At 47.7% G+C, this 26340-nt stretch overlaps 2 protein-coding genes and 1 long non-coding RNA gene across 4 annotated transcripts in view; 1 reads left to right on the forward strand and 2 right to left on the reverse strand.

Moving 5' to 3' along the window:
* GLIPR2 (GLI pathogenesis related 2) overlaps window positions 1–5113 on the reverse strand; it is a 27465-nt gene extending 22352 nt beyond the window's left edge. The window contains exon 1 of one of the 2 annotated variants that reach the window (XM_030919060.1): window positions 4779–4866. In XM_030919060.1, the coding sequence (XP_030774920.1) occupies window positions 4779–4836 (58 nt within the window). In that variant the 5' untranslated portion in view covers window positions 4837–4866. Of the gene's footprint in view, window positions 1–4778 lie in introns of both variants that reach the window. The other variant, XM_010369935.2, reaches the window with a different exon arrangement.
* The window catches only part of LOC115893851, a 26271-nt gene continuing 3625 nt past the window's right edge, over window positions 3695–26340 (forward strand). Inside the window, exon 1 of the long non-coding RNA XR_004053872.1 lies at window positions 3695–4027. This is a non-coding gene — a long non-coding RNA (uncharacterized LOC115893851). The remainder of the gene's footprint in view (window positions 4028–26340) is intronic.
* RECK (reversion inducing cysteine rich protein with kazal motifs) overlaps window positions 16129–26340 on the reverse strand; it is an 86907-nt gene continuing 76695 nt past the window's right edge. Inside the window, exons 17-21 of the mRNA XM_010369934.2 lie at window positions 23368–23560; window positions 21578–21788; window positions 19832–19905; window positions 18885–19040; window positions 16129–17753 (exon numbers count right to left, since the gene is read on the reverse strand). Of these exons, the coding sequence (XP_010368236.2) occupies window positions 17532–17753; window positions 18885–19040; window positions 19832–19905; window positions 21578–21788; window positions 23368–23560 (856 nt within the window). The 3' untranslated portion in view covers window positions 16129–17531. The remainder of the gene's footprint in view (window positions 17754–18884; window positions 19041–19831; window positions 19906–21577; window positions 21789–23367; window positions 23561–26340) is intronic.

Here is a 26340-nt window from a genome sequence, read left to right on the forward strand (position 1 = left end):
CTTTTGGTTGAGACAGGCTCTTCCCTCAGCATCTTCCTCCTCTCCTGAGGCCTCCCTGAGCCCAGCCTGACTCACTCCTCTGCCCTCTCCAGGCTCCTCATGAAAGAGCTGGTGACTGTCAGGGCCCAGGGCAGGAACTGCGAACAGGCCCCTCCGCCCCCTTGGCAAAGGCTGGAAAGAAACCTGGTTCCCCCTTGGGGGCAAAGCTGGTTTTACTTGTTTATCAGGAAGAAAGAATAAAAAGTTGGCAGTTTAAGGGAAAAAAAAGAACGAATTTCAGCTGGCTAACTCCTGCTCTTTAAGCTGGTTCTGGGAATTTCAACAGCCAAATCCCCACTCTGCCTGGTATTGGCCATGCGATCTTGGACACGTTGCTTCAACACTCTGTGCCTCCTTTCCCCATACATAAAATGGGAACAGCAGTATTGAACCCTCACTACAGCCTAGTGTAGTGCAGTGGGCAGTGTAGTGAGGGTGAAATGAATTCATCTATGTTAATGCTTTCGAACAGTTCTGGAATATAATGAACAGTTATTAAATGCCAACTGTAATTATTATTATTACCATTGGACAGGGACAGAAAGCTTTTGGGCTTTGGCTTTGGAAGAACCTGTTCCTGCTCCTTCCGGGTCAGGTCTCCTCTTGTCCTGCCTTTACATTGACGTTTGATGGCCTTTTTCAGCCCCTCTGAGCTTGGATATTTGCTAAGTGAATGAGTGAGTGAACAAACGAATGAGGTTCTCACTTCAGCACAGTGAAGGCGGGACAGGATTCCTCTCTTCATTACAGATGAGGAAACTGGGCTCTTTGGATGGTGGGGGGCATGCGGATTGTCCAAGGCCACACAGAGTCCACATTAGAGCCGGGTGTAAGAATGCCCCTCCCTTTACCCCCTCCCCTGCTCCAAATCTCCCACACTTTCCACTTTACATATTGCTTCCTCTTTTCCAAATGGCAAGAATGATGTCTATGAGGAGTTGCTCAATTGCTTACGGGAACAAGGCATCCCCTCCCCCCAAGCATTAGCCTCCCCTAGGCTGTCCCTCTCCATAGAAAGTGGTTGTAATTGAAGGGGAGGCAGCCGTTTTCCAGCCCTGCCTGCCTACTGTCACTCAGGCACATCCCTGTCCCTCTGGGCCCCAGGTTCCCCATCTGTGTGTGAAAGAAGGATGACATCTATGGTTTTCATAATGTCTTCAAAGCAGGAAAACACTTCCTTGGAAGGAAATCTTCAATAAAAGCAACAGATGAAAATGAAACTGCTGGGGTTGGCTTGGTCCACACAGCCTCTCCCTGAGGAGGCCTAAGGGTCCCACTCAGTAGAAAACTCCTGGGCTCGTTGGTCCCTAAAGGCCTGTCTGCTCTGATTTCCTCTGGTGGATGGAGGGACACTAATATTCTTAGAGCTGATGGAGGCTGCGTGGAAGTCCCCACCGGGCTAGAGTTCAGGCTGGCAGGGAGCAGGGCGTCAGGGCAAGTGGTCAGTGTAGGAGAGAGGACAGGACACAGTAGGGGAGTCAGAGAGCTGAGTTCAAATTCATTGGTTTGCTTAATGGTCAGTGTGTGAGCTTGGGCAAGGTACTCAACCTCTGTAAATCTACAGCATGAGTTGATAATAACTGCCTGGCAGTGCTGTCACAAACATGGTAACATAGAAAATACTGAACTCTTTGTCTAGGATGCAGTTGAAGATTAAACATTGGTGTCACCAGTATTAGGGACAGGAGGCTTCCACTGAGCCCAAGGTCATTGCCTTTCTCTTCCCCACCACACTTGCTGCACACCAAGTCCCAGCAGAGAAACCAGGGCTGGGAGCAGGACCTGGGAGTCTTCGAGCACTGGGTCAAGCGTCTTCTGGAATTTCAGCTGTGCCAGCTGTGAGATGATCTTACAATAATGCCCGTTATGCCAGGCAGCTCTGGGGTGTATCTGAGGTGAAAGATGAAAAAGAGACTGGGTTCTGGGCAGTGAGGAGGAAACTGAGGCCCAGAAGGGGCAGGGGCGGATTCCTTATGGCGGCCTTGACAGAAGCACACAGAGCCCCTGTGAGTGCCGCCTGCCCTGTGGACAGACAGCAGCCCTGGGCTGATGGCCTGGAACTTCCAGGTTGGGCTTGCATTGAAGGCCCATTGGGCACTGGGTCACCCAGAAAAGTCATTTTCTTTTAGGGACCCTAGGAGAGCCAGATATTAATACTATTCTGGGGGCTCTTGGTTTTCCAGTTGGGGTGGGGGAGATAAATTCAGTGCACCTGACTGTGAGGGAGAAAGGCCTGGGTCAGAATTCTGCAGGGTCCCTGGGTGTATGTGTGTGTATCAGAGGTGGAGGTGGCCTCTGACTCAACCAGTTCTAACCTGCTTTCTGCCACTGGCCCCCTCCTCTCCTGAGTAAAAAGTAATCTTCCTCTGAAACCTGCCCAACCCTGCATCTCCAGGCATAGAAGCCATCACCCCATCGTGCAGGCCTCTGAGCCTTCCCTCTGCTTCACAGTAAGTTGTCTTCAAGTCTGTCCAAGGCCACCATCTCACAAATCCATCCCATCCTCCTCTCCAGCCTCCATCCTGCCCTGGATGTCTCTGTCATCTCCTGTCTGTGTGACTGCAGCAGTCTTCCCCATTCTCCCTCCACCTTCTCTCCATCCATCCGATCCACCCTACACCCTGGCAAAGCTCTAGTCCCGCTGCTTTCAGATCAGTGCCTTTCCATGGCACCCCAGGTTCTGTAAGATGAAGTCTAAATTCCCAAGACCCTCTAGGATTTGACCACCTCCTCCAGGAACCCTCACCAGCTCCCATGTGGAGCAGTCTCCTCATGTTGAGCTCCCACCGCCCTTCACCAGCACCTGTCTTGTGGTTTGGATCATTTCCCACCTCTTACTCAAGCCAGATAGTGCCTGTCTATCCCCTACATAGCTTTATGTATTCCTTTCACAATCCAAGTGGATGCACACCCCAGCACTGGGTCCACAGCTTGATACAGAGCTGCTAGACAGTGCAAGGGAGGGATGGAGGAAGGGGCGGACAGACCGAAGAATGGGCACACAGCTGAATATGAGCAGTTCTGGAAAACCATACCTTACATAAGACGCTGGAAACAACTGATTAAGATGTAGCCTAGGCTGGGCACGCCTGTAATTCCAGCACTTTGGGAGATCGAGGTAGGCAGATCACGAGGTCAGGAGTTCGAGGCCAGCCTGACCAACATGGTGAAACCCCGTCTCTACTAAAAATACAAAAGTTAGCTGGGCGTGGTGGCGCGCACCTGTAGTCCCAGCTACTCAGGAGGCTGAGGCAGGAGAGTCGCTTGAACCTGGGAGGCGGAGGTTGCAGTGAGCTGAGATCGCACCATTGCACTCCAGCCTGGGCAACAGAACGAGACTCTGTCTCAGAAAGAAGAAGAAGAAAAAAAAAACTAGCTTAAGGGAATTTGTGGATTTTCTCCTAAATCCACAGAGAAAGGAGTTGATTTCCCAAGTAGATATCTCGAAAGACTTGCTCTCATCTGCCATACTTTTGCCTCATCACCACCTGTCATCCTGTTAACTAAATGGCAACCCATTATATCACCTTTCCATACCGTGAAGAACCCCAGGGCTCATACAGCCACCCTCACTGTACATACGGGGAGGACCAGAGGGAAGGAGGCTTGCTCAGAATCACACAGCCGGTGATTGGCTGGGCCAGGACTGAAAGCCAGACCTGCCTCTACAGCCTAGGAAGCCTGGTTAGGACCAAGGCCAGGGAAAGCCACTTGCTCCCAGCGCTGGCATCTCCTGAGTCCAGATCTTGGAGGACAGATCCTAGAAGGGACCTAGCATTACTCATCTGAGGTGGACAATCCGCATGAAGCAGGACTTCTGAATCCTGTTCGACAGCTATTCCCTAAGAGCGTCCTGTGAGGCAGGAGCAATGCTGAGATAAACACGGCCCCCAGCAGCCAGGGGTGAGGACCCGGCGGGAAGCAGGTCTGTGGCTCAACTCTTGTCCCCGGCACACTGCAGGAAGGGCTGCAGCGAGGAAAACACCAGGTTGGGCGCTCCCTCCGGGGGGGGGGGGGGGGGGCAGGGTGGGAATCACGGATGGGCTCCAGCTCAGGAGCTGAGCCTAGAGGGGTGGGGGCGGATTTTCAGGCTGAGAGTGGGGGTGGTGAAGGCCCGGCAAGGAAACCCAGGGGAAGGGACCTGTGCACCAGCCTCTGGACAACTCTAGTGTAGGGCGCAGGTAAGGGGTGGGGACCCACTCCCAGGGGCCTGAAGGCAGGACTGGAGTGTGTCCTTCCACTCTGAGGACAATGGTGAGGAAGGTGTTAGGGAGCGACAGGAGGAGAGCTGCGCTGTAGAAAGTTCATCCCGACAGCCACAGTAGAGAGGATGGGGTGCCCCAGGAGAAAGGGAGCCAGACTGAGTCTAGCATACGGGGAGCCCGGTACTGCGCGGGTGCTCAGGAGAGGAGGAACAACAAACAGATGAGGGGGATGCTCAGGGTTGTCCTCGGGACAGCCGAGCGGGGCAAAATGCTTTGCAGCGAGAGCGGTTGTCACACTTTGGTGACTTTTCCAACTCTAACTCTGGCCTCCTGAAACAAAGCAGAAGCCACGCCTCGGCGGGCTGCGGAGCGCAGCCCCTCAGGGTCGGGAAGCCCTTCTTGGCGCGATCTTCGGTTCTCCGGCGGGGGCCTCCTCGGGCTCCCCTTCCCCCCCCGGGTTCCCCGGAAACCGCGCCGGGGCGCTCCGCCCTCGCGCCCTCCACCCGCACCCCGGGCTCCCGCACTCCCCAGGACCTGGCTTGCAGCGGGCGAGGGAGACGGCGAGGTCCGGGAGCGCTGGGCTCCGAACCATTCCTCAGCCGGCGCGCTCGCAGGCTCACCTGACTTGCCCATGGCCGGCTCCGCGCGCTCCTCGCTCCCCGCGGCTGCGCTGCACTGCGCTCCCCCGGCCCAGCGCCGCCCCGGAGCCCAGAACCGGGCTGATGCAGCGGCCCCTCCTCCGGCGCCGCCCGGCCCCCGCCTTATAAGGAGCGACAGCTGAGGGCGGAGGCGCCCGGAGCTACCTCGCGGGCCGCCCGGAGAGCTCGCCCCGGGGAAGCAGCGCCGCGACTGCCGAGGGCTCCCCGGATGCGGCTGCAGGGCCTAAGCCTCCCGGATCCCAACCGGAGCTGTCCCCTCCCGAGGCGCGTGGGGAAGCCAGCGCCTGCTGGGCTCCGGGTGGCTGCTCTGCGCCGACGCGCAGCGAGGGCAGAGGGGCTCACGGTCGCGGCACGAGGGGCGTTCCGGCCGGCGCCACCAGGGGGCAGCCTCTCCCTGCGGCGGCCTGACCCGACACACGCAGCCCCGGGGTGTGCCCCCATCTCGGGTGTGCCCCCATCTCCGGTGACCCCGGGCTCCGGAGGGCGGCTGGTCCGGGGAGGGCGACACTCCTCTCCCAGGACACGCCCTCTACTGCCAATGGGGTGGAAGCGCAGCCGCCTCTGACCTGTCCACTTGCCCCTCATTGCCTCCCAGACCAAGCCAATTCCCCACCCCTGCAGTCTGGCCCTAGACGTGTCTCCCCAACGCCCCCACCTTTTCCCCATACTCCAGTCAAACTAGATTTCTTGTCATCCCCCAAACATCCCCCAAACATGTTCTGGGATTTCCCACGTCCCTGCCTTTCCTCAGGCCGTCCCTCCGCCAGGAGTGCTGGCCTGGAGCCACCATTCCAGTGCTGCCCATCCCTCAGAGTCGGCCGGTCTTTCTAACTGCCAGGTGCCCTGACCCTTGGGGGCGGCACACACCAGGTAGTGGGGAGACGTGGTCCCACCCATGGCCCCTGCCCCGTGGGAGAAGAGCACTTACTTGACCCCCGAGTCACCTGTGCCAGACTTCCTGCAGACGCTCCTTTCTGGGGAAGGGGCTCAATACACTCCAAAAGAAGGAAGCGAATTTTAAGGCTTTTCAATCAACGGGCACTGAAGTGAGCTGACCCACTGATGATAAGGCTAGAATTTGTAATACCGACGGCTTCCGAATGCCCGGCAGGGCGATAGCTGGGCACTGTGCTCTCTATTCCTTTCCCCAGTGCTGGGATTTGCTGTAGGCAAATACATCTACTGTATTTTAGTACAGTCATGAGTAATGACATTTCAGTCAATGCCAGACCACATATACCATGCTAGTCCCAAGAGAGTATGATACTATATTTTTATTTTTTATCTTTATATTTTTACTATGTTTCTATGTTTAGATCTGTTTATATATGCAAATTTTTACCTTTGTGTTACAGTCGCCTACAGTATTCAGTAGTGACATGCTGTGTATGTTTGTAGCCCAGGAGCAAGAGGCTATACTATATAGCCTTGGCGCACAGTAAGCTACAGCATTTAGGTTTGTGTAAGTACACTCTATGATGTTTGCACAACGAAATCACCCAATGACACGTTGCTGTTTTCTTTTTTTTTTTTTTTTTTTTTTTTTTGAGATGGAGTCTCGCTCTGTTGCCCGGGCTGGAGTGCAGTGGCCGGATCTCAGCTCACTGCAAGCTCGGCCTCCCGGGTTTACGCCATTCTCCTGCCTCAGCCTCCCGAGTAGCTGGGACTACAGGCGCTTGCCACTTCGCCCGGGTAGTTTTTTGTATTTTTTAGTAGAGATGGGGTTTCACCGTGTTAGCTAGGATGGTCTCGATCTCCTGACCTCGTGATCCGCCCGTCTCGGCCTCCCAAAGTGCTGGGATTACAGGCTTGAGCCACCGCGCCCGGCCCTTTTTGTTTTTTTTTTTTAAATGGAGTCCTGCTCTGTCGCCCAGACTGGAGTGCAATGGTGTGATCTGGGCTCACTGTAACCTCCACCTCCTGGGTTCAAGTGATTCTCCTGCCTCAGTCTCCTAAGTAGCTGGAGGTGCCTGCCACCATGCCCAGATAATTTTTGTATTTTTAGTAGAGATGGGGTTTCACTATGTTGGCCAGGCTGGTCTTGAACTCCTGACCTCAAGTGATCCACCCACCTTGGCCTCCCAAAGTGCTGGGATTACAGGCCTGAGTCACTGTGCCTGGCCTGCTCCACTATTAATCAGATGTGTGACCTTGAAGAAGTCATTCAATTTTCTGAAGCCTCAGTTACATCAACTGTAAATAGCGTTAATATTAATAATACTATTTGCCTCATAGACAGGTTGTGAGAATTCCGTGAGATACTTCACTTAAAGCACATGGTACTATACTTATGTGACAGGAATCCTTAGACAGTCTTGAGGAAGTGGTCCAGGAAAATTCTTGGGCATTCTTGGTCATTTGTCACAAGATAATTCTTTCCGTGGAAACTGTCAAGAAGAGTGTGATACATACACAAGGTTCAAGCTGTTTCAATCCCATGAGATAACAGATGTGAGATATCACAGAGCATGGGCTATTTGCTAGATTTTACGTGTTGCTGATTTGTAATATTATAGTCCTGTTAATGTATAGAGCAAATTAACCTCTCAGTGCTCCAAATGGGAAAGAAAAGCTAGTTAGTTATCTCTAGCGATCTTGGATAAACAGGATGAAGATAGGAAGGTGGAAAGAAGAGAAGCAGTGACCAGATCATGTCCATGGAGCTAAGCTGCAGGCGAGCCTCTGATTCTCTGATTGTACCCTCTTCTTCTTCTTTTTTTTTTCCCCTGAGACAGAGCCTCACTCTGTCCACCCAGGCTGGAGTGCAGTGGGATCATCTCAGCTCACTGCAACCTCTGCGCCTTGAGTTCAAGCGATTCTCCTGCCTCAGCCTCCTGAGTAAGCTAGGACTATAGGCATGGGCTACCACACCTGGCTTAATATGGTATTTTTAGTAGAGACAGGCTTTTGCCATGTTGGCCAGGCTGGTCTTGAACTCCTGACTTAAAGTGATCTGCCTGCCTTGGCCTCTCAAAGTGTTGGGATTACAGGCGTGAGCAATTGCACCCGGCCTTGTACCCCCTTCCTTTTTTTTTTTTTTTTTTTTTGAGACGGAGTCTCGCTCTGTTGCCCAGGCTGGAGTGCAGTGGCCGGATCCCAGCTCACTGCAAGCTCCGCCTCCCGGGTTTACGCCATTCTCCTGCCTCAGCCTCCCGAGTAGCTGGGACTACAGGCGCCCGCCACCTCGCCCGGCTAGTTTTTTGTATTTTTTTTTAGTAGAGACGGGGTTTCACCGTGTTAGCCAGGATGGTCTCGATCTCCTGACCTCGTGATCCGCCCGTCTCGGCCTCCCAAAGTGCTGGGATTACAGGCTTGAGCCACCGCGCCCGGCCCCCCCTTCCTAAGAGAGGAATATCTGACTCTGCTCAGAGGGTTGAAACCTGTAAGGAAAGAAGATTCGCCATCGAAGGACTGAGAAAAACGTATAGACAGTAACTTCTTATAATTTAATACTTCCTTGACTTGAAAATAAAGGGATTTTAATGAAAAACTCCTTCTTATTGGCCAGGCAGGATGGCTCATGCCTGTAATCCCAGTACCATAGGAGTCCAAGGTGGGAGGATTGCTTGGGGCCAGGAGTTCAAGACCAGCCTGGACAACATGGCAAGACCTTTATCTCTACAAGAAATTGAAAATAAATAGCTGGGTGTAGTGCACACACCTGTAGTCCCCGCTACTCAGGAGGATGAAGTGGGAGGATGGTTTGAGCCAGGAGCTCAAGGCTGCAGTGAATTCTGATCATGCTACTGCACTCCAGCCTGGGTAATGGAGTGAGACCCCATCTCTCAAAAAAAAAAAAAAAAAAATTAAAAAGTCTCTTCTTCTTCTTTTTTTTTTTTTTTTAATTTGAGATGGAGTCTTGCTTTGTCGCCCAGGCTGGAGTGCGGTGGCATGATTTTGGCTCATTGCAACCTCTGCCTCCCTGGTTCAAACTATTCTCCTGTCTCAGCCTCCTGAGTAGCTGGGATTACAGGTGCTCACCACCATCCTGGGCTAATTTTTGTATTTTTCGTAGAGACGGAGTTTCACCGTATTGGTCAAGCTGGTCTCAAATTCCTGATAGGTGATCTACCTGCCTTGGCCTCCCAAAGTGCTGGGATTACAGGCGTGAGCCACTGGGCCCAGTCAAAAAGTCTTTTTTTATTGACATCTTTTTCTTAGAATTCTGAATCTTATATGCATTGACTTACAAAAATAGTCTATTACCTAATTTGGAGTCTGGAGGGAGAAGATTCTCCCTTGTTGTCTGATTTTAAAAATTTCCCTAAAATGACCTGAAACATGAGAGATAGTTAATCTTTTTTATTATTATTATTTATTTGTTTATTTATTTATTTTTGAGATGGAGTCTTTCTCTGTCACCCAGGCTGCAGTGCAGTGGCATGGTCTCGACTCACTGCAACCTCTGCCTCCCAGGTTCAAGTGATTCTCCTGCCTCAGTCTCTCGAGTAGCTGGGATTATAGACCTTTCAGGCATGTGCCACCATGCTTGGCTAATTTTTGTATTTTTAGTAGAGACAGGGTTTCACTATGTTGGCCAGGCTGGTCTCAAACTCCTGACCTCAGGTGATACGCCTGCCTCGGCCTCCCAAAGTGCTGGGATGACAGGTGTGAGCCACTGCGCCCAGCCAGATAGTAAATCTTAAATATTATTATGTTACTTATTTAAAAAGAGAAAAGTAAAGCACTGAACTAAAGGAGCTAGACAACAAAAAATAAATGAAAGGAGAGAAACATAAAGAAATATTGAATGGGCCGGGCGCGGTGGCTCAAGCCTGTAATCCCAGCACTTTGGGAGGCCGAGATGGGCGGATCACGAGGTCAGGAGATCGAGACCATCCTGGCTAACATGGTGAAACCCCGTCTCTACTAAAAATACAAAAAACTAGCCGGGCGAGATGGCGGGCGCCTGTAGTCCCAGCTGCTCCAGAGGCTGAGGTGGAGCTTGCAGTGAGCTGAGATCTGGCCACTGCACTCCAGCCCCATCTCAAAAAAAAAAAAAAAAAAAAAAAAAAAAGAAATATTGAATGAATGCTGAAGTGTTTAGGGGTAAAATGTATTGATGTTTGCAACTTACTTTGAAATCCATAAAAAATTAAATGAATTCAACTTACTTTGAAACACATAAAAAGTAAGATGGATGGACAGAAGAATAAATGGATAAATAGAAGCAAATACAGGAAAATGTTTCTATAATAAGATTGCTATAAGATGTTTAAAATTGACTAAAGCAGTTAATGTAGATAAAAACAAAAAATTATATAGTAGAAAACAGATAAAGAGCAGGATTGAGAACTATAACCTAGAGCTGGAAGACATATCAAATAGATATATCACTACAAAATCAAATAAATAAAAAAGTCTAAAAGAAGAGAAAACTCAAATGTACCACATTAGTAATAAAAAGGGGATGTAATCTTTTTTTTAGAAGTGTTCAGAAAAAACATATAAACAGCTGTTCACTAATAATTTTCCTTAATTGGGCAATTTTCTAACAAAATACAAATTATTAATATTTAAGAAGAGGAACTACCCTGGCCGATATGGTGAAACCCCGCCTCTACTAAAAATGCAAAAAATAGCTGGGCATGGTGGCATGCACCTGTAAGTCCCAGCTACTCGGGAGGCTGAGTCAGAAGAATCGCTTGAACCCAGGAGGCGGAGATTGCAGTGAGCCGAGATCGCACCATTGTACCCAGCCTGGGCAACAAGAGTAAAACTCTGTCTCAAAAACAAAACAAAACAAAACCAAAAAAAGAGAAAAAGCCCAAAAACAAAAATACAAAAAATTAGGCGGGCCTGGTGGAACACACCTGTAGTCCCAGCTATTCAGGATGCTGAGGCAGGAGAATCACTTGAACCCGGAAGGCGGAAGGTTGCAGTGAGCCGAGATCAGGCCACTGCACCCCAGCCTGGGCGGCAGAGAGAGAAAATGTCTCAAAAATAAATAAATAACATAATAAAATAAAGTAAAGTAAAATTAAAATAAAATAAAATAAAAACTAGCTGGGCATAGTGACATGTGCTGATAGTCCCAGCTATTTGGAAGGCTGAAGCAGGAGGATTGATTAAGCCGGGAGTTGGAGGTTGCAGTAAGCCCAGATTGCACCACTGCACTCCAGCCAGGATGACAGAGTGAGACTGTCTCGGGGAGAAGGAAAAAAAAGAAATATATTCACAATATTAATAACTCGAAGAAAAAATATACTGTAAATGGATACTGGAATATATTTGATACAATTGAGTATTACTGAGTTTTAAAAAACTCATATTTTCCCATAGCAGAATAAAGAGAAGTCCCTTGAAACTAACAGTAAAACATGGTATGCTTAAAGCATATGTCATGCTTCACAATAAAACAATGAAGACGTCCCCATTAAAATCCAGAACACACCAAGGTTCCTTGCAGTCCCCACTGCTGTTCAATATTGTATCTTATATCTTATTAAATAAGATACCTCAATAAGAGGTATCTTATTTCTTTGAAAAAGAAAGAGCAAAGTTTTCATTATGACTTCTCCTTGGAAAAACCTCAGAAAATGCAATAAATATAAATTAATATAAATTTTAAAAAGACAGCCGGGGGTCCAAAAAATTTTAAAAAATCAATTGCTTTATTACATAATATGAAAAACCAGTTGGAATATGTCATGGGGGAAACATTTACAATAGCAACCACAACAGCAATTTTCAAAGTCATCCAGTACGGGCTTATTTCACAAACACATGACCAAATCCATTTTATCATGAGGACTCTGCTCTGCTCACACATGGCCAGACTGGGCCATTGTAGGAAGAACATGAACACTCGCCATGACGATGCGTGCCTGCTTTGGGGCAGCTTTCTGATGATGAAGAAGGTGAGCTGGATCCAGGCGTTCACCTTCCCCCTGCTCCCCCTCCTTTTGGGGTCTGAGCCCAGCCCTCCACTTCAGAGCCAGCAAATCCCGGGTAGAAGGAAGTTTCTACAATAGCCTGCACTAGTGCACTGCAGTTCTGCTCTAGGCTCTTGGCTAGAAGAGTGCCAGCAAGAAGGGGGACAAGAAGGGGCAGGGGGCCTGGACTGCTTTCTTGGGTTGCACAGGGCTGAGGAATTCTAAGGGAGCTGGGTGGAGGCACTGGCAAATGTGGGCTTGATAAAGGGCTGTGAGAGGAAGACGGAGAGGAATTGAGGAGGCTGAGCAAGGTCAGGAAGGAGCCTTCAGCAGAACATGGTCCAAAGGGTTCTCCAACATGGGTGGTGCAACTTACTGAGTGCTCTCCTTGGTGTCACCCTGGCCTGCTGTGCTGAGTATCTTCTTTTTGCTCCACTTCCTTCCTTATTTCCACTCTCTGCCCTGCTCTCTGCCCCAGAAGGCTGACCTGTATGACTACCAGCACAGGCTCCCTGGTCCTTGGGTTTTCACTTGGGTTCCCAGTGGGAGTTGTGGGAGGAAACCCGAGGGAGAGAAGCAATGGCTTCTCCGTTAGGCTTAGGGGTTAGAGGTGCTAAAAGCTCCACTTTGAGGCCCAGCGTGTTGTGCTATGCCGTGTGGTTTCCCTACATCCTGCCCACACCTTTATAAATAGCCCCTTTATTAAACTTTCCTCCAATTAATCCTAATTTGGGTGGACCATTCGTTTTTCTGCTGGGACCCTGACCGACATAAATGGTTCGTCTTCTCCTTCTCCTTCTCTCTTTTTTTTTTTTTTCAAATGAGACACGGTCTCACTCAGTTTCCCAGGCTGGAGTACAGCAGCATGATCTTGGCTCACTGCAGCCTCCATCACCCGGGCTCAAGTGATTCTCCCACCTCCACCTCCCAAGTAGCTGGGACCACAGGCACATGCCACCATGCCTTTGTATTTTTTGTAGAGATGGGGTTTCGCCATGTTGCTTAGTCTTGTCTTGAACCCCTGAGCTCAAGTGATCTACCTGCCTCAGCCTCCCAAAGTGCTGGGATTACAGGCATGAGCCATCACGCCCGGCCTAAGTGGTTACACTTCTGTTTGGCAAAGCAACTGCTTGCATCTGCAGTGGAGTTCAGTGGGAGATTGGTCTGGAGAAGATAGGGGAGGTGGTCCTTAGGAAAAGACCCAACCCCTGATTACCTGGCGGGTTCTGGCCAAGATAGGCTTCCACCTATGAACCTTTAGGCAAGGAAGTACCGCCCAGTAGACAACATCCCAAATATGAAATCCTTTCCCTGAATTTCTTTTTCTTTTTTTTTTTTTTTTTGAGACGGAGTCTTGCTCTGCCGCCCAGGCTGGAGTGCTGTGGCCGGCTCTCAGCTCACTGCAAGCTCCGCCTCCCGGGTTCACGCCATTCTCCTGTCTCAGCCTCCCGAGTAGCTGGGACTACAGGCGCCCGCCTCGTCGCCCGGCTAGTTTTTTGTATTTTTTAGTAGAGACGGGGTTTCACCGTATTAGCCAGGATGGTCTCGATCTCCTGACCTCATGATCCGCCCGTCTCGGCCTCCCAAAGTGCTGGGATTACAGGCTTGAGCCACCGCGCCCGGCCCCTTTCCCTGAATTTCTCCGCACAGGGCAGTGAGGTAACCACCTCCTCCCCACTGCAGACAGAGGAGGGACCTTGCCCTGATTACATAGAGAGATAGATACGTACAGAGAAGCCTCTAGAAGGATTCTGCACTCATTTGTAGAGGCAAGGAGAGGAAGGTGTGGGATTTTTTTTTTGCTTTGTTTTTATTTCCAAGTACTTGGGGGAGCGTGCGCATGTAACTTTTACAAGGAAAAAACAATAGAGTGAACTTCATTTTGGAATAATGGAAGAGTGGGTGGAGCCAGGGGACAGAGTGTTAGCGTGCTTCCCCCTGTGAGGCTTCCTTCCCTACCCTCTCCACCATCAGCCTAATGCCCTGAGGCTGGGCTCTGGAATGAAACTCAGCCTTAGACTTGGCATTTGCTCTCTGTGTGAGGCATTTTGCTTTGGGCCGGGAGACAACATGGTGAAAAGCACTCCTTAAACTGTTCTAGAAAGTGAGCTGGTGAGCTATGTCAGTTACTTTTATGATTCCTGGTGCTCCTTGGACCTGTTTGCTCAGACCCACCCAAGCTCACCTGGCCTTGGGCCTGTTTCACTCTGCTCACCTTCTGGTGTCTACCTTCGTGGCAACGTCCTGCACGGCCAGTTCCATTTCTGAGAAGTACAAATCCTGCCCAGCTGCCTTGTGCCAGGGAAAGCCCAGACCTGGCCTCTGGCCGTGACTTCACCCTGACTCCCTGTGTGACCACAGCTTAGCCCCGTGCTCTCAGTTTCCCTCTGTGTGCGCTGTGGAAATCTGCCCTCCAGCCCCAAGACTGCTGGAGTGCCCTAAGGACTGGCTCATTCCTGGGAATGACCCCTCTGCCTTCACTTTCCCTCAGCTGGCAAAGTGTACAATGCAAGCCTCTTCCACAGCTGGGAGGCAGGGAAGGAAAGGCCCCTGCAGCAGGGCCTCCTGTCCCTCTGAGAATAAGAGCACTCCCTGTGGGGGTGTGTGGGCCTGACTCCCATCAGCCCAAGGCTGAAAGAGAAGCACTGAATCAAATGAAGTAAAGTGCAATTTCTTCAGTGATGATCAGTGTTGCTGGTGGGTTTAAATTTCTTCCCACAGTGGAGCTGAAAGAGACCCTGGCTGACCTCTAAGGGTGGGGACCAGGCCTAGGGGAACCCTGGCCCCCAGCCTGGCTCAGTTATTGTTTCCTCAGGAGAGTTCAGGATGCGCATAGGACGGAGGGAAGCACTGCCTAATAACGAGATCAGGGGATGGTCTTGAAGGTCTCGTGGCACTGAAGTTTGGGGCACACAATCCTTTGCAGGCTAGAGCTATCCAGGCTGGTCAGTGTAGCTGGAAGGGCAAGGGCAGAGCCTTAGGATGCCACTGTGGCCTGGCATTCAAGCTGGGCACATCGGATCTACCTTATACCTCCCCACACCACGCCCCTCACATGTCAGCCCTGCTGTTCTACCCCTGGAACGGACCTGGACTCTGTCGTTCCTGCACCTTTGCTCAAGCTGTACCTCCTACTTAGAATGCTTTTCTCAAAGCCATCTGGCAAAGCCTCCTGATTTCTTCCAGGCCTGGTGCAAACCAACCCTCTTTCCGAGGGCTTGCGTCTTCCCCCTTGTTAGATGCTCTCTCCCCCAGCTCATACCTCCCATAGCAGGTTGCCTGTACAGTTTAATCACCTTCTCCAACCTGTCCTGTAAACACCTTGCATTTTTTCTTGAGGTGGGTTCTTGCTATGTTGACCAGGCTGGGAACATCTACTTCTCTAATAAAAAATCTTGTCAGTCCTGGCTGTTGTCCTATCCTGAAGAGAAAAGACCTCTATGGTAGACTGTATTATTCAAAACACTTACTGTCCCTCCCCCATCACACACAAAACACCATGGGAAGACTGTACGTCCCCACCCTTTGAGCTCTGGAGTGGCCATGTGACTTGCTTTGGCCAGTAAAACGTAGGAAGAAATGACAGCATCACTCCTAAGCAGAGACTTCAGGGCCAGCTTGTGGTCCTCTGTGTCTCTTTTCTCCCCTTTGTGAGGACACTGGAATGGGTCTGGAGTGAAGATAGCATCAGGCGTGGTAGCTGACCCACAATGGACATCTGAAGGGAACAAAATAGAAGCCTCTGTTGTAAGCCACTGAAGTTTTGGGGACTTAGCCTAAGCTGATTGGTACCATTTCTTTGGTCCCATCAGCAGCTCTCCACCTCCATGTTCCCATGGTCTCCCTGCCCCAAGTGTACCCTGGACCTGGAACATCAGGACCAGCATGGTGGGGAGAACTGCCTAGTATGCTCCTGGGTCTTGGAAGGCCTGAAGCTCTCTCTGTCCTGAAAGCTGAAACCTGGGGTCTTTGTATTTGATTGTGTGTCACTGCCTGCCCTCTGGTCTGACCAACTGTGTCCTAACTGGCCTGCTCTCCCAGGGCCCTTGGCTTAGGATAATAGCACTCTATTACTTTTTTTTTTTTTTTTTTTTTTGAGACAGGGTCTCACTCTGTCTCAGGTATGAGACAAGTTGGTATGCAGTGGTGCGATCTCGGCTCACTGCAACCTCCACCTCCCAGATTCAAGCAATTCTCCAGCCTCAGCCTCCAGAGTAGATGGGACCACAGACATATGCCACCACACCTGGCTAATTTCCATGACTTCTCATCCCAGAACAAAGGACACAGCTCACCTAAGGGTGATCAGTGGTTTCATTTTTGAATGTTGACATTGCTTAGAAGCATGCATGATCATATAAAAATTATTTTTATTAAAATAGAAAAGCTTTCCAGTATATTGCATTAAAGACATTTATACAGAAAAAAGGCAATTGCAACAGACATGCTACATCAGCACTGACATATTCCGAAAGCTTTAAGTGCCCATTTTTCAGCAACATTTGGGTATAATACGCATATCCCTATGTTTTTCAGAGGGTACATATAATACTGAAAAAATACTTCATGTAAAATCTAAGTTCATGTGCATACACACAAGAAGTATTACATCAAATAGCTTATTTCAAACTGTGAAACACATTCAAAGTATTCAATTTCTTAGACAACATGCAGACATTTCAATACTCAGCTTGACACTTTTAAATATATAAACCACAATTCTTTATACTTCTATATCAAAAAAGAAAGAAAGATAGAACACTTACCTACATTGTGCATATCATGAAAAGCAAATTGTTTTCACGAACGGAAAGTACTGGGTTAACACACATGATTGTCATTTTACAAATATGGCTATTCACCTTCTTCATAATAAAATAGAAATATAATGTATTATTTACATGAACTACTCATTATTTCACTTTTTGGCAATTATATAAGTAGCAGCAATTGGTTTAAAGATTGATGTTTAAAAACTCTACATTTAACTCGGATGAATACCGATGAATATATACCTGGTTAATATAAAAATTGCGTAATGCAAGATGCTTTGATACAATGTCACTTCTCCCTTTCACAAAAGTCATAGACACAAACCCGTGACCAGTGAGCCTGTCGCTTACAACACGTAATTATATGAGTGTCATTTAATCAGCTTGCTTTTGCATAAGACAGTAGTTGGGGTTCTGAATTAAATTTCTGTAATTTCATGCAAATTTGCCTGATAATTTACATAATAATTTCAAAGATGCTTTATCTATATTTCATATTCTCTAATGGCAGTGGCTCTTCACTGGGACCCCCTAGCTTCTAGACAGAGTAGGTCATTATCTGTAAACAAAACAAACGTAATGGGAGCCTTAACACTTCAAAAAGAACTCTGAAATGACGTTTGTGAACCTGACAGTAAAGTGAGTCATCTTTGTAAAAAGTGGTCATCTCATTTTCCAGAGATAAATTTGCTTTTGAGTGGGGGCCCCATCTGATGAGGAAATGGAAATCATGCGGCAGTGGCCTACCAGGAAGACACATTCTCTTTTCATTAGTATTTGGAACAACACATTTTGACATTTGTAAAAACAAAACAAAAATCCTACCGATATTGGCGAATTAAAACAAAAAATACTGTGTGGTGAATAGAGGTGACATGTGCCTTTCCTTGGCTACTATTCAACTACAAACCAGCAGTCCTGAATGTCTTTCTCAGGGCAGGAGAGTGAGGTGGAGGAGCATTCTGCACCTTCCGTGGGCAGTCAGTTATACGTCCAGAGCAAGTGCAAGGCAAGGCCCAGGCTGAGGGGAAGGAGGAAGGAGTGGCAAGAAGGCCTGGCCTTGATGCCAGCTGATGGCACACTGCTGGAGACCTGTACCTGGGAAATGATGAGGGCAGAGAGAGGGACATGGGACGCCAAAGTCGGGCTGTCAGAGTTGATAAGGGACTCAATCTTCTCTGCTTCTTTATTGCAGGCTTCGATCTGTGAGGAGAAACAAGGTTCTTTTAATATAAAACCACAGAACATTTTCAAACGTCAAGCCAGACAAATTCCACATATATCCTAGAAGTAGCGTGGCCTCAGATGGCATTTACTTTCTCTTTGTCCTTCTGTTCTTATCCTAAGTAACATTTTATTATAGTTTTGGTTTATTATGTAAATGTAGCAGCATTAATGGAAATCAAACCACAAAAGAAATAATTGGCCGTGTATGGTGGCTCATGCCTGTAATCCTAGCACTTTGAGAGGCCAAGGTGGGAGGATAGCTTGAGCCTAGGAGTTCGAAACCAGCCTGGGCAATGTGGCAAGACCCCATCTCAAAGAAAAGAAGAAAAAAGAAAAGAGAAAGACAAGAAATAACCCACAATGCCACTGCCCTAATCAATCAACTGTTTTCATTTTTCCACACCTGTTACTCAAACCTCTTACCCACATTTAGACTTTATCCTTACATGGTTAATTAGGGTCACAGGGAATACAATTTTAATGTCCACTGAAACATGAAAAGGAAAACAATTGGACTAGATGAGCTTCTAGTGATTCACAGACTGCTTGCATTCGTTCCCTTCCCTTGAGCCCTCACTGCCTTTGATGTTGAAACTTGGGTCTACGTGAGTGGGGTTCTACATGTCTCCAGACTGATGAAGAAACAATGGAGCCCACAAGACCAGCTCTGATGGGATCTTCCTCCACAGTGGGCACACAGCTCTCAGGAGACTGGAGTCTATTCTGGCTTTATCACTGCATGACTTGCGCCAGTTACTTCCCTGGCTTGGGCCTCAGCTGCCTCATCTGTACAATGGGTAGATTAGAGACAGTGATTTCTCGGACCCCGTCCAGCTGTGCACACTCCCAGTCGCAGTATCTTAATCCCTCGCCTACCCTGGTGCCTCTGCATCCCACTGTCAAATGTGCACCAGGTCTCAGCCACTGGCAAAGTGCTCAGTCCTTTAGAGACTGCCTTGCTTTTCTCCCTCCTGCCCCGTTGAACTTCCCAAATGCCTCCACTCCCTCACCCATGATCCTTCCTTGGTCCTAGTTTGTAACTACCCTCTCCTAGGTGCACCAAACTTGAAAGTGACAAGATGGCTTCACAACGTGTGCTGAACCCACCTGCAGAGCTTTTGGATAGTGATCGACAGGAACGATCAGGATCACAATTTCTGATTCAATGCTGAAGTATCCAAACACATCACACTGTGGGACAGACACGTGCATGCGGATTTTCTGAAGTATTTCCAGAACTGTTATTGGCTTTTTATTTGTTACCTGGAAAGAGAAAACATGCTATTACCTGAAAAAAAGAATTCCTATGACTGCCTAAGCTCCCTTGCTTTGGGCTGCCAGCTGAGGAGGCTCTTTTGACCACACAGCCCTCAGCGGAAGGCCTAACCGCAGCTTCGCTAGGCCAAATTCCGACTCTCTAGTCCACCACAATGGGGTTTTGCTTGACTGAGAAGCTCTGTAGTGAAGATAAATACTCTCACCAGAAACACTTTTTTAAAAAGTGACTGTTCTAAGGTAGAGGTCACAGGGTTTTTTAAAAATACAGGTGTAATCAAAATGGGGATAAATCTCTAGGCTGTGGCAAGTGTTGGGTGCAACATTTCTGGAGCCCTGTGATGGTGCAGAAAAGAGAAAGGGCAGAACTATATAGGGAATGGGCATGGCTCCAGAAGGTCCCCTCAGGAGTCACGGGGACTGGTGTGAGGGGAGGCGACCTCGAAACCACCTGGGCACCCACCAGTCTCTGGCTACCTGGCTCTGCCTGCAGCCCCACCTATGCTTACTGTGCCAGCAGGGACCTTTTCTGAGAAAGGCTCAGGTTGACTGTGATATGCACAGCCAGGGTGTAGAGGGGAGGAACATGGGCTTGGGAGTCAGCCAGCCTGGGTGCAAACCCTTGTCCTACTGATTAAGGGCTATATGGCCCTGGGAAAGTTGCTTTTCTGAAGATTAGTTTCTTTATCTATGAATGAGGACAACACATTCTACTCTCTAGGATTACTGAGAGGCTTAGCAGTAAGATTTCAATAGCATCTGCATATAAAGCAATTTACCTTAGCAATAGTATCCAGTTTTTCTTTGTCAAATAAAACTCTTAACATCCCAGCACATAATGGGCAACAAGCACCTGTATAACAGAAACCATTTTATGTGTGTTCAGAATTAGAAACAAATAGAATTGAAAATCCTTAGTGAAATGTCCAGCCCTTCATTTTGGGGAGGACAGTTACAGTGTCCTTCCCAAAGACTGTACCTTTATATAAGTTCCTTGACCAACCTGGCGTCCTCTCATCTCTACATTTACCAAAATCCTTCCTCTACCCCTGCTTTTCATCCTTCACCACTCCTTGGAGTGAGAAGGTTGTGGTGCGGATAGCACAGAGAGAGCTGGCTTTTCAAGAGACCTGGGGACTGATCCTGTTCTCCCTCAAAACTCACTGTGTGATTCTGGGCAAATGCTTCTGCCGGGCCTTGCTTCCCTGTCTGCAAAACAAGGGAGTTGGTGTTTCAGGGGTTCCATGAGTGTTTGATTCAAATTTTATTTATTTATTTTTTTGAGACAGAGTCTTGCTCTATTGCCCAGGCTGGAGTGCAGTGGTGCAATCTTGGCTTACTGCAAGCTCTGCCTCCTTGGTTCAAGGCATTCTCCTGGCTCAGCCTCTGGAGTAGCTGGGACTACAGGCGCCCGCCACCACACCTGGCTAATTTTTTTGCATTTTTAGTAGAGACGGGGTTTCACCGTGTTAGCCAGGATGGTTTGAATCTCCTGACCTCGTGATCCGCCAGCCTCAGCCTCCCAAAGTGCTGGGATTACAGGCGTGAGCCACCACGCCCAGCCGATTCAAATTCAATTTTAAAAATTATTTTAAACTGCTAAAACCCATAACAGAATATGGCATAATCAAATATAATATTATGCCATATTTTAATACAACAGAGATTTAACCAATCCATTAGCAGCTTCTCTACCCTGGGTCCCTCCAATTCCCCTTCATTTCGTGTCATCATACTTGCTGCCATCTGGTTTAGTGCAGATTTGCATGGCAACTTGTGTTTGGTCTGTCACCTCCCTCAGAACATGGTCTCCAGGAGGAAAAGGGCTTTTTCTTACTGCTGTGTCCCCAGTGCTTAGAGGAGCATCTGGCACATAGTGAAAGCTAAGTAAACATTTGATGAATTAACAGATGGAGGAATGAAGCTATTAGCCTCCAGATTAACCTGTTCTGTGCAGACTTGGAATAAAGTCTCTTCTGCTACTTCTGTTTGACTGAAGAGTGTGAGATTGTAAGGTAAGCTGTTTTAAAAAACTTACTGCTAAAAGCAGTCTGTACGAAACGAAACTTTTCTGATTATATGCAACTAAAACAATTAAATTAGATGCTAAGGCCAATCTAAGACAACAACTGTCTTCTATTTCTCTCAATGTCAAAAGTTTGTGTTCATCAAATTTTAATTAGTAATTCATTATTCATTAATAAGTAAACTATGCATTTAATAACCCTAATTTTCATAATTGAATACTGCTTTATCTGTTTATATATTGGTGTTTGGTGTAAGATTTAGCTTGAGGCAAGGCTGCTGTATTGTTTTAAAATAGGACACCAGATGATATCTAAGGCAAGCCCTAGTTTTTTAAGGTCAACCCAAAGTAGTGAGTATGATCAGCATAAGAATCTCGTCAAGACTTTCTGAAAAATGTAAATGAACTAGTCAGCTCTCTTCTCAATGACTCACTCTCTGGAGGCGGATAAGCAAATCTTTCCAGTCCTCCCCTGTCCACCCCGATACTGCCAGCCTACCCGGTGGGATGATGGGTTTGCATCCAGCTGCCGAGAGCGAAGGACACTTGACAGAAGCACACTCAGTGACGGAGCTGTGCTCTGAGAGGACCCCGACGGCCTGGCAGTCCCCATAGTAATCGACCGCCACGCGATCCGAGTAGGCAGCACACACGCTGCTGTAGGTCTCACCATTGTGCCCACAAATGGGCTCGGTTGCTCTGCAAAAGGGCTGGGGCAAACAAATCACATTTAGCCTGGAAATGTCTATGGTGTACCTTTCCCAACCAAGAGTACACAGCATGTTTCCCTATTTTCAGGAAGGAAAAAAGACACAGGTATACATTATGGGGACCTCTTAAGCTCCTGAGGTGGGCTAAATGCTGGGGTGGGGGCGGTGGGGTGGGGAGGGGAGCAATATGGGTGTCTCCAGATGAACTCAAAGATTACTTTTCTCAGCCTCTCTGGGATCTGGGTGCTCATGTGAAATGATAAGAGACAAAAATCTTCTTTCCTGCCACCTCTCTCCGCTCTACCCAGACTTCTATTAGTATCCCAGAAGTGCCTCTTTGAAGACAACCAGATCAATCTTCATGCAAATGCAGAGGTCTTATCATTTCATGCTGGGTATGGGATAAGGAGAGGGAGGAGTAGAGGGAGCAGTGGGGTAGACAGACTCTGGAGCCAACAGGTAGGTCAGGAATAGATCAGAGAAAAATCACAGCCAGGAGGAGGGAACAAGTAGGAGGAGAAGACTGAGAATTCAGGGTAGACGGGATCAATGCAAACAGCACAAAGGCTCTGAGAGAAAACAAGCATGTTTCAGGGAGACATTATGATGGAATTTTTCTAACCGTGAAGACCAGAGAACGTGAAGCAATCATCTCAAGTGTTAGCTGGTTGTGGGCAGGAGATGCTGGGCCCAAAGAGGGGCCCCAGGGAGAGGGGCAAGCATAAAATCAGTGGTACATGTGAGAAACCTCAAAAGGAATTGTCCTTTTTTTTTTTTTTCAGACGGAGTCTTGCTCCGTCGCCCAGGCTGGAGTGCAATGGCATGATCTCGGCTCACTGCAACCTCTGCCTCCCGGGTTCAAGCAATTCTCCCGGCTCAGCCTCCTGAGTAGCTGGGATTACAGGCGCATGCCATCATGCCCAGATAATTTTTGTATTTTTAGTAGAGATGGGATTTCACCATGTTGGTCAAGCTGGTCTTGAACTCCTGACCTTGTGATCCGCCTGCCTCAGCCTCCCAAAGTGCTGGGATTACAGGCGTGAGCCACTGCGCCCAGCCCAGTTTTTTTCCTTAAAACATGAATGCAGATTCCACAAACCTAAAAGACTGAGAGATAAGCTGATGTAAAAAGACATTAAGTCTTAGAGAAAATTTCAATCACTTTTCAGTACCTTGGGAGGTGGGACCGATGTGGGAAGAGTGGGAAAACTTTTCTTGGTTTTTGACTCACATTCTTCCTGCTTTGTTTCTTAGTGAGGGCCCAGAGAACTATGAGAAGAATGATGTTGACCATGCCAGGGGTGTGAAACTTTTAAGTTCTTTTCCTAGGAGTGGGCTGCAAGAAGCCATTCTCTGTTCTTGATTGTACACCAGTTGTGCAAAGGTACACACACTAGCAAGATAGCTTCCAGAGTTAGGAGAAGGAGCCAGTCTTCCTTTTTAGTGGAGGACTGGGTGCTATAGATTTGACAAGATTCACAGAAGACTCTCAGCTGGTCTTACTGTTGACTTATCTGTCAAAGATCATAAACCAATTTTATCCCTAGTGTACTTTGTTTTGTCAGCCAAAGCACTGTACCTGGCAGGGGCCTTTGTAAGAGAGGCTTTTTCCTCTTTGGTATAAAGTGCAGAGACTGTTGTGCTCCATGTGGTCTGTGTCACAAACAGGATCTTGGATCTGGTCACACGCGAGCTGTCTTGGTACACACTCATATTGGCTACATCCAAATTTATCAAAAGTCGTCAGGCAGACCTGTGGTTTGGGTATGCACCTGAAAAAGATGAATGCTGCACCATGAACCAATGTAGGGAGGGACTGTGGTGGGGCTAGCAAAGCACTAGATGAGGCATAGGAGGCTGAAGAGAGAGCAAGAGATGAATTGGGGCAGTCCTATCTCCAAAGAGCGTATGTAGAGTGGGAGAGTCGAGCCTGTATATAAAGTAGGCTAAAAGGTAGAAAAGATGTGCACGAAGCTCGCGGGGATGAGTCATTCTTGTCTGGGGAGCCTGAAGAAAGCATGGGGAGGAGGCAGTGTTCTAGCTGGCGCCTGGGGGGTGAAGGGGGCAGCACGGGCTTGCCAGGCTGAGACAGCAGCCATGAACACAGGTGTGATGCTCAAGGAATGTGGTGCTGGGGAAATGGCAGGTGACCCAGAGGGCAGGAGCCAAGGAGGCACAGACAGACCTATAGCAGAAGGGCCATGATACGAGGCCAACGGACAGGCTGGAGCCTGAGACTGGAGGCCTTGCATTCAATAACAAATGAAACACTTCCAGGGACTTAACTTCCGGCTTGGCTAATATGAGTCAATCTTAAGAAAAGACTTCACTCTATGTCCTAAACTAATTCAGGTGTTTGTGCCTACAAGACTGAGGAGCTGATACTGGCTGGTTGCAAACGACTGAGAGAATGCCACCATGAAGCTGGTCTTTCCTAGTAAGATGAGGACCTTGCTTCATTCTCAATTCCTGAGCTCCTTCAGAGGGGCTAGGGATGATGACTCTTTTCTTCTTTAGGCTTTTTTCTGCTTTCCTAATTTTTATAAAGGGTTTACATAACTTTCTATAAGAAGATAAGACCCATGACAATGTTTAGCTTTCACTGGGTATTTTAAGTACGAAGATATATAAATATTAGTTTATAAAATAAAAGAGGAAGCATACAATAGCTAGTGTTATTTTAATTTCAAAGGAAATGATTTATACTCTTTTTAGGGCTAACCTGCACCAAAATCACTACCACCACCACTACGCATGAAATGGTTTGAAATTACAATGCACTTAGTCATGGTTTTATGGAAATTTAAAATATTTGAAGAGAAATAATGGAAAATAATATTTAGAACTTCATTACCTATTAATATGCAAGGGATGAGAAACAGGACTATCAGGAGAAATTTGGTAATTTTGAGAGAAAAAGCTTGATTAATTTGAGTGTATGGAAATAAGAGGATCATAAAAAAAGGTTGAGAATCTGGGGGCAAATAAAAGTAAACGTGAGCAGTGCAGAGACTTGATCTGTCTCGCTTGTTGCTATGTCCTAATATTTAGAAAAATGCCTGGAACATCAGTAGATACTTGATAGATGAATACAATTCTTTCTTTTTTTAACTATTATTATTATTATTATTTGAGACAGAGTCTTGCTCTGTCACCCAGGCTGGAGGGCAGTGGCATGATCTCAGCTCACTGCAACCTCTGCCTCCCGGGTTCAAGTGATTCTCCTGCCTCAGCCTCCTGAGCAGCCGGAATTACAGGTGTGTGCCACCATGTCTGGCTAATTTTTGTGTTTTTAGTAGAGACGGTGCTTTACCATGTTGGCCAGGCTGGTCTTGAACTTCTGGCCTCAAGTGATCCACCCACCTCTACCTCCCAAAGTGCTGGGATTACAGGTGTGAGCCACTGTGCCCAGCCACAATTAATTATTTTTTGAACAGATAATACAAGCCCACGGTGAAACTTAAAAAGTACAAAATGGTACACAGTGAAAAACAGGCCTCCCTTCTACTCTTGTGTCCCAGACACCTAGTTCCCCTTCCTAGAGGAACCACTATTACCAATTTCTTTGTTTTAGTGTTTTTTTTTTTTTTTTTTGAAATGGAGTCTTGCTCTGTCACCCAGGCTGGAGTACAGTGGGACCATCTTGGCTTACTGCAGCCGCTGCCTCCTGGGTTCAAGCGATTCTACTGCCTCAGCCTCCCAAGTGGCTGGGACTACAGCGGGGAGCCACTATGTCCAGCTAATTTTTGGTAGAGACAGGGTTTCACCACGTTGCCTGGGCTGGTCTCGAATTCCTGAGCTCAAGCGATCTGCCTGCCTCGGCTTCCCAAAGTGCTGGGATTTCAGGTGTGAGCTATCACTTTCTTATTTATCCTTCCAGATATATTTCATGTAAGGATAAGCATTTATATGTGCTGATCCAAGGGGTATGTGCATTTAAAACTGCAAATTTGGCCAAACTACCCTCCACAGAGGATGTACCAATCCTCCTCCAGCTCTTTCTTGTATGAAAGCAGCTATTTCCCTATATTATGTTATCAAACTTTAGCTTTGCCAGTCTGACAGATGGAAAGTGGTATACAATTGTAGTTTTAATTTAATTTACATTTATCTTAATATGAGGATGGTTAAACATTGTGGCAGATTGGCTAGATGTTTATCAAATTCACTTCACTTTCTTCCTGGGTATGTATCTAAATTATATCTCCCAGTCTCCCTGGAATTCATTATGGCCAACAGATTGAGTTCTAGACAATGGAATGTGGCTGGAAGTAGTGATGAATGTTACTTTTAGATGTGGCCTATTAAAGCTTCTTAAGAGCAATCCCCACTATCCCCCTTCTCTTATCTGCTGCCCAAATGCAGAAGACCCAGAAGAGGACTGTGAGGCTGTAGGAGAAGACAGAGTCACTATATGGAAGGATCCCATGTCTCTGAATGACCACATGGAAAGCCGCCTGCTGAATAAACAAATGGGCTCTATGTAATTATCTACTCTGTGAAATTATTGGTATTTTGGAATTTGTATACAGTTGCTAGAATTACTTACCCT

This window comes from Rhinopithecus roxellana, chromosome 16, assembly GCF_007565055.1.
Source record: "Rhinopithecus roxellana isolate Shanxi Qingling chromosome 16, ASM756505v1, whole genome shotgun sequence".
NCBI lineage: Eukaryota > Metazoa > Chordata > Mammalia > Primates > Cercopithecidae > Rhinopithecus > Rhinopithecus roxellana.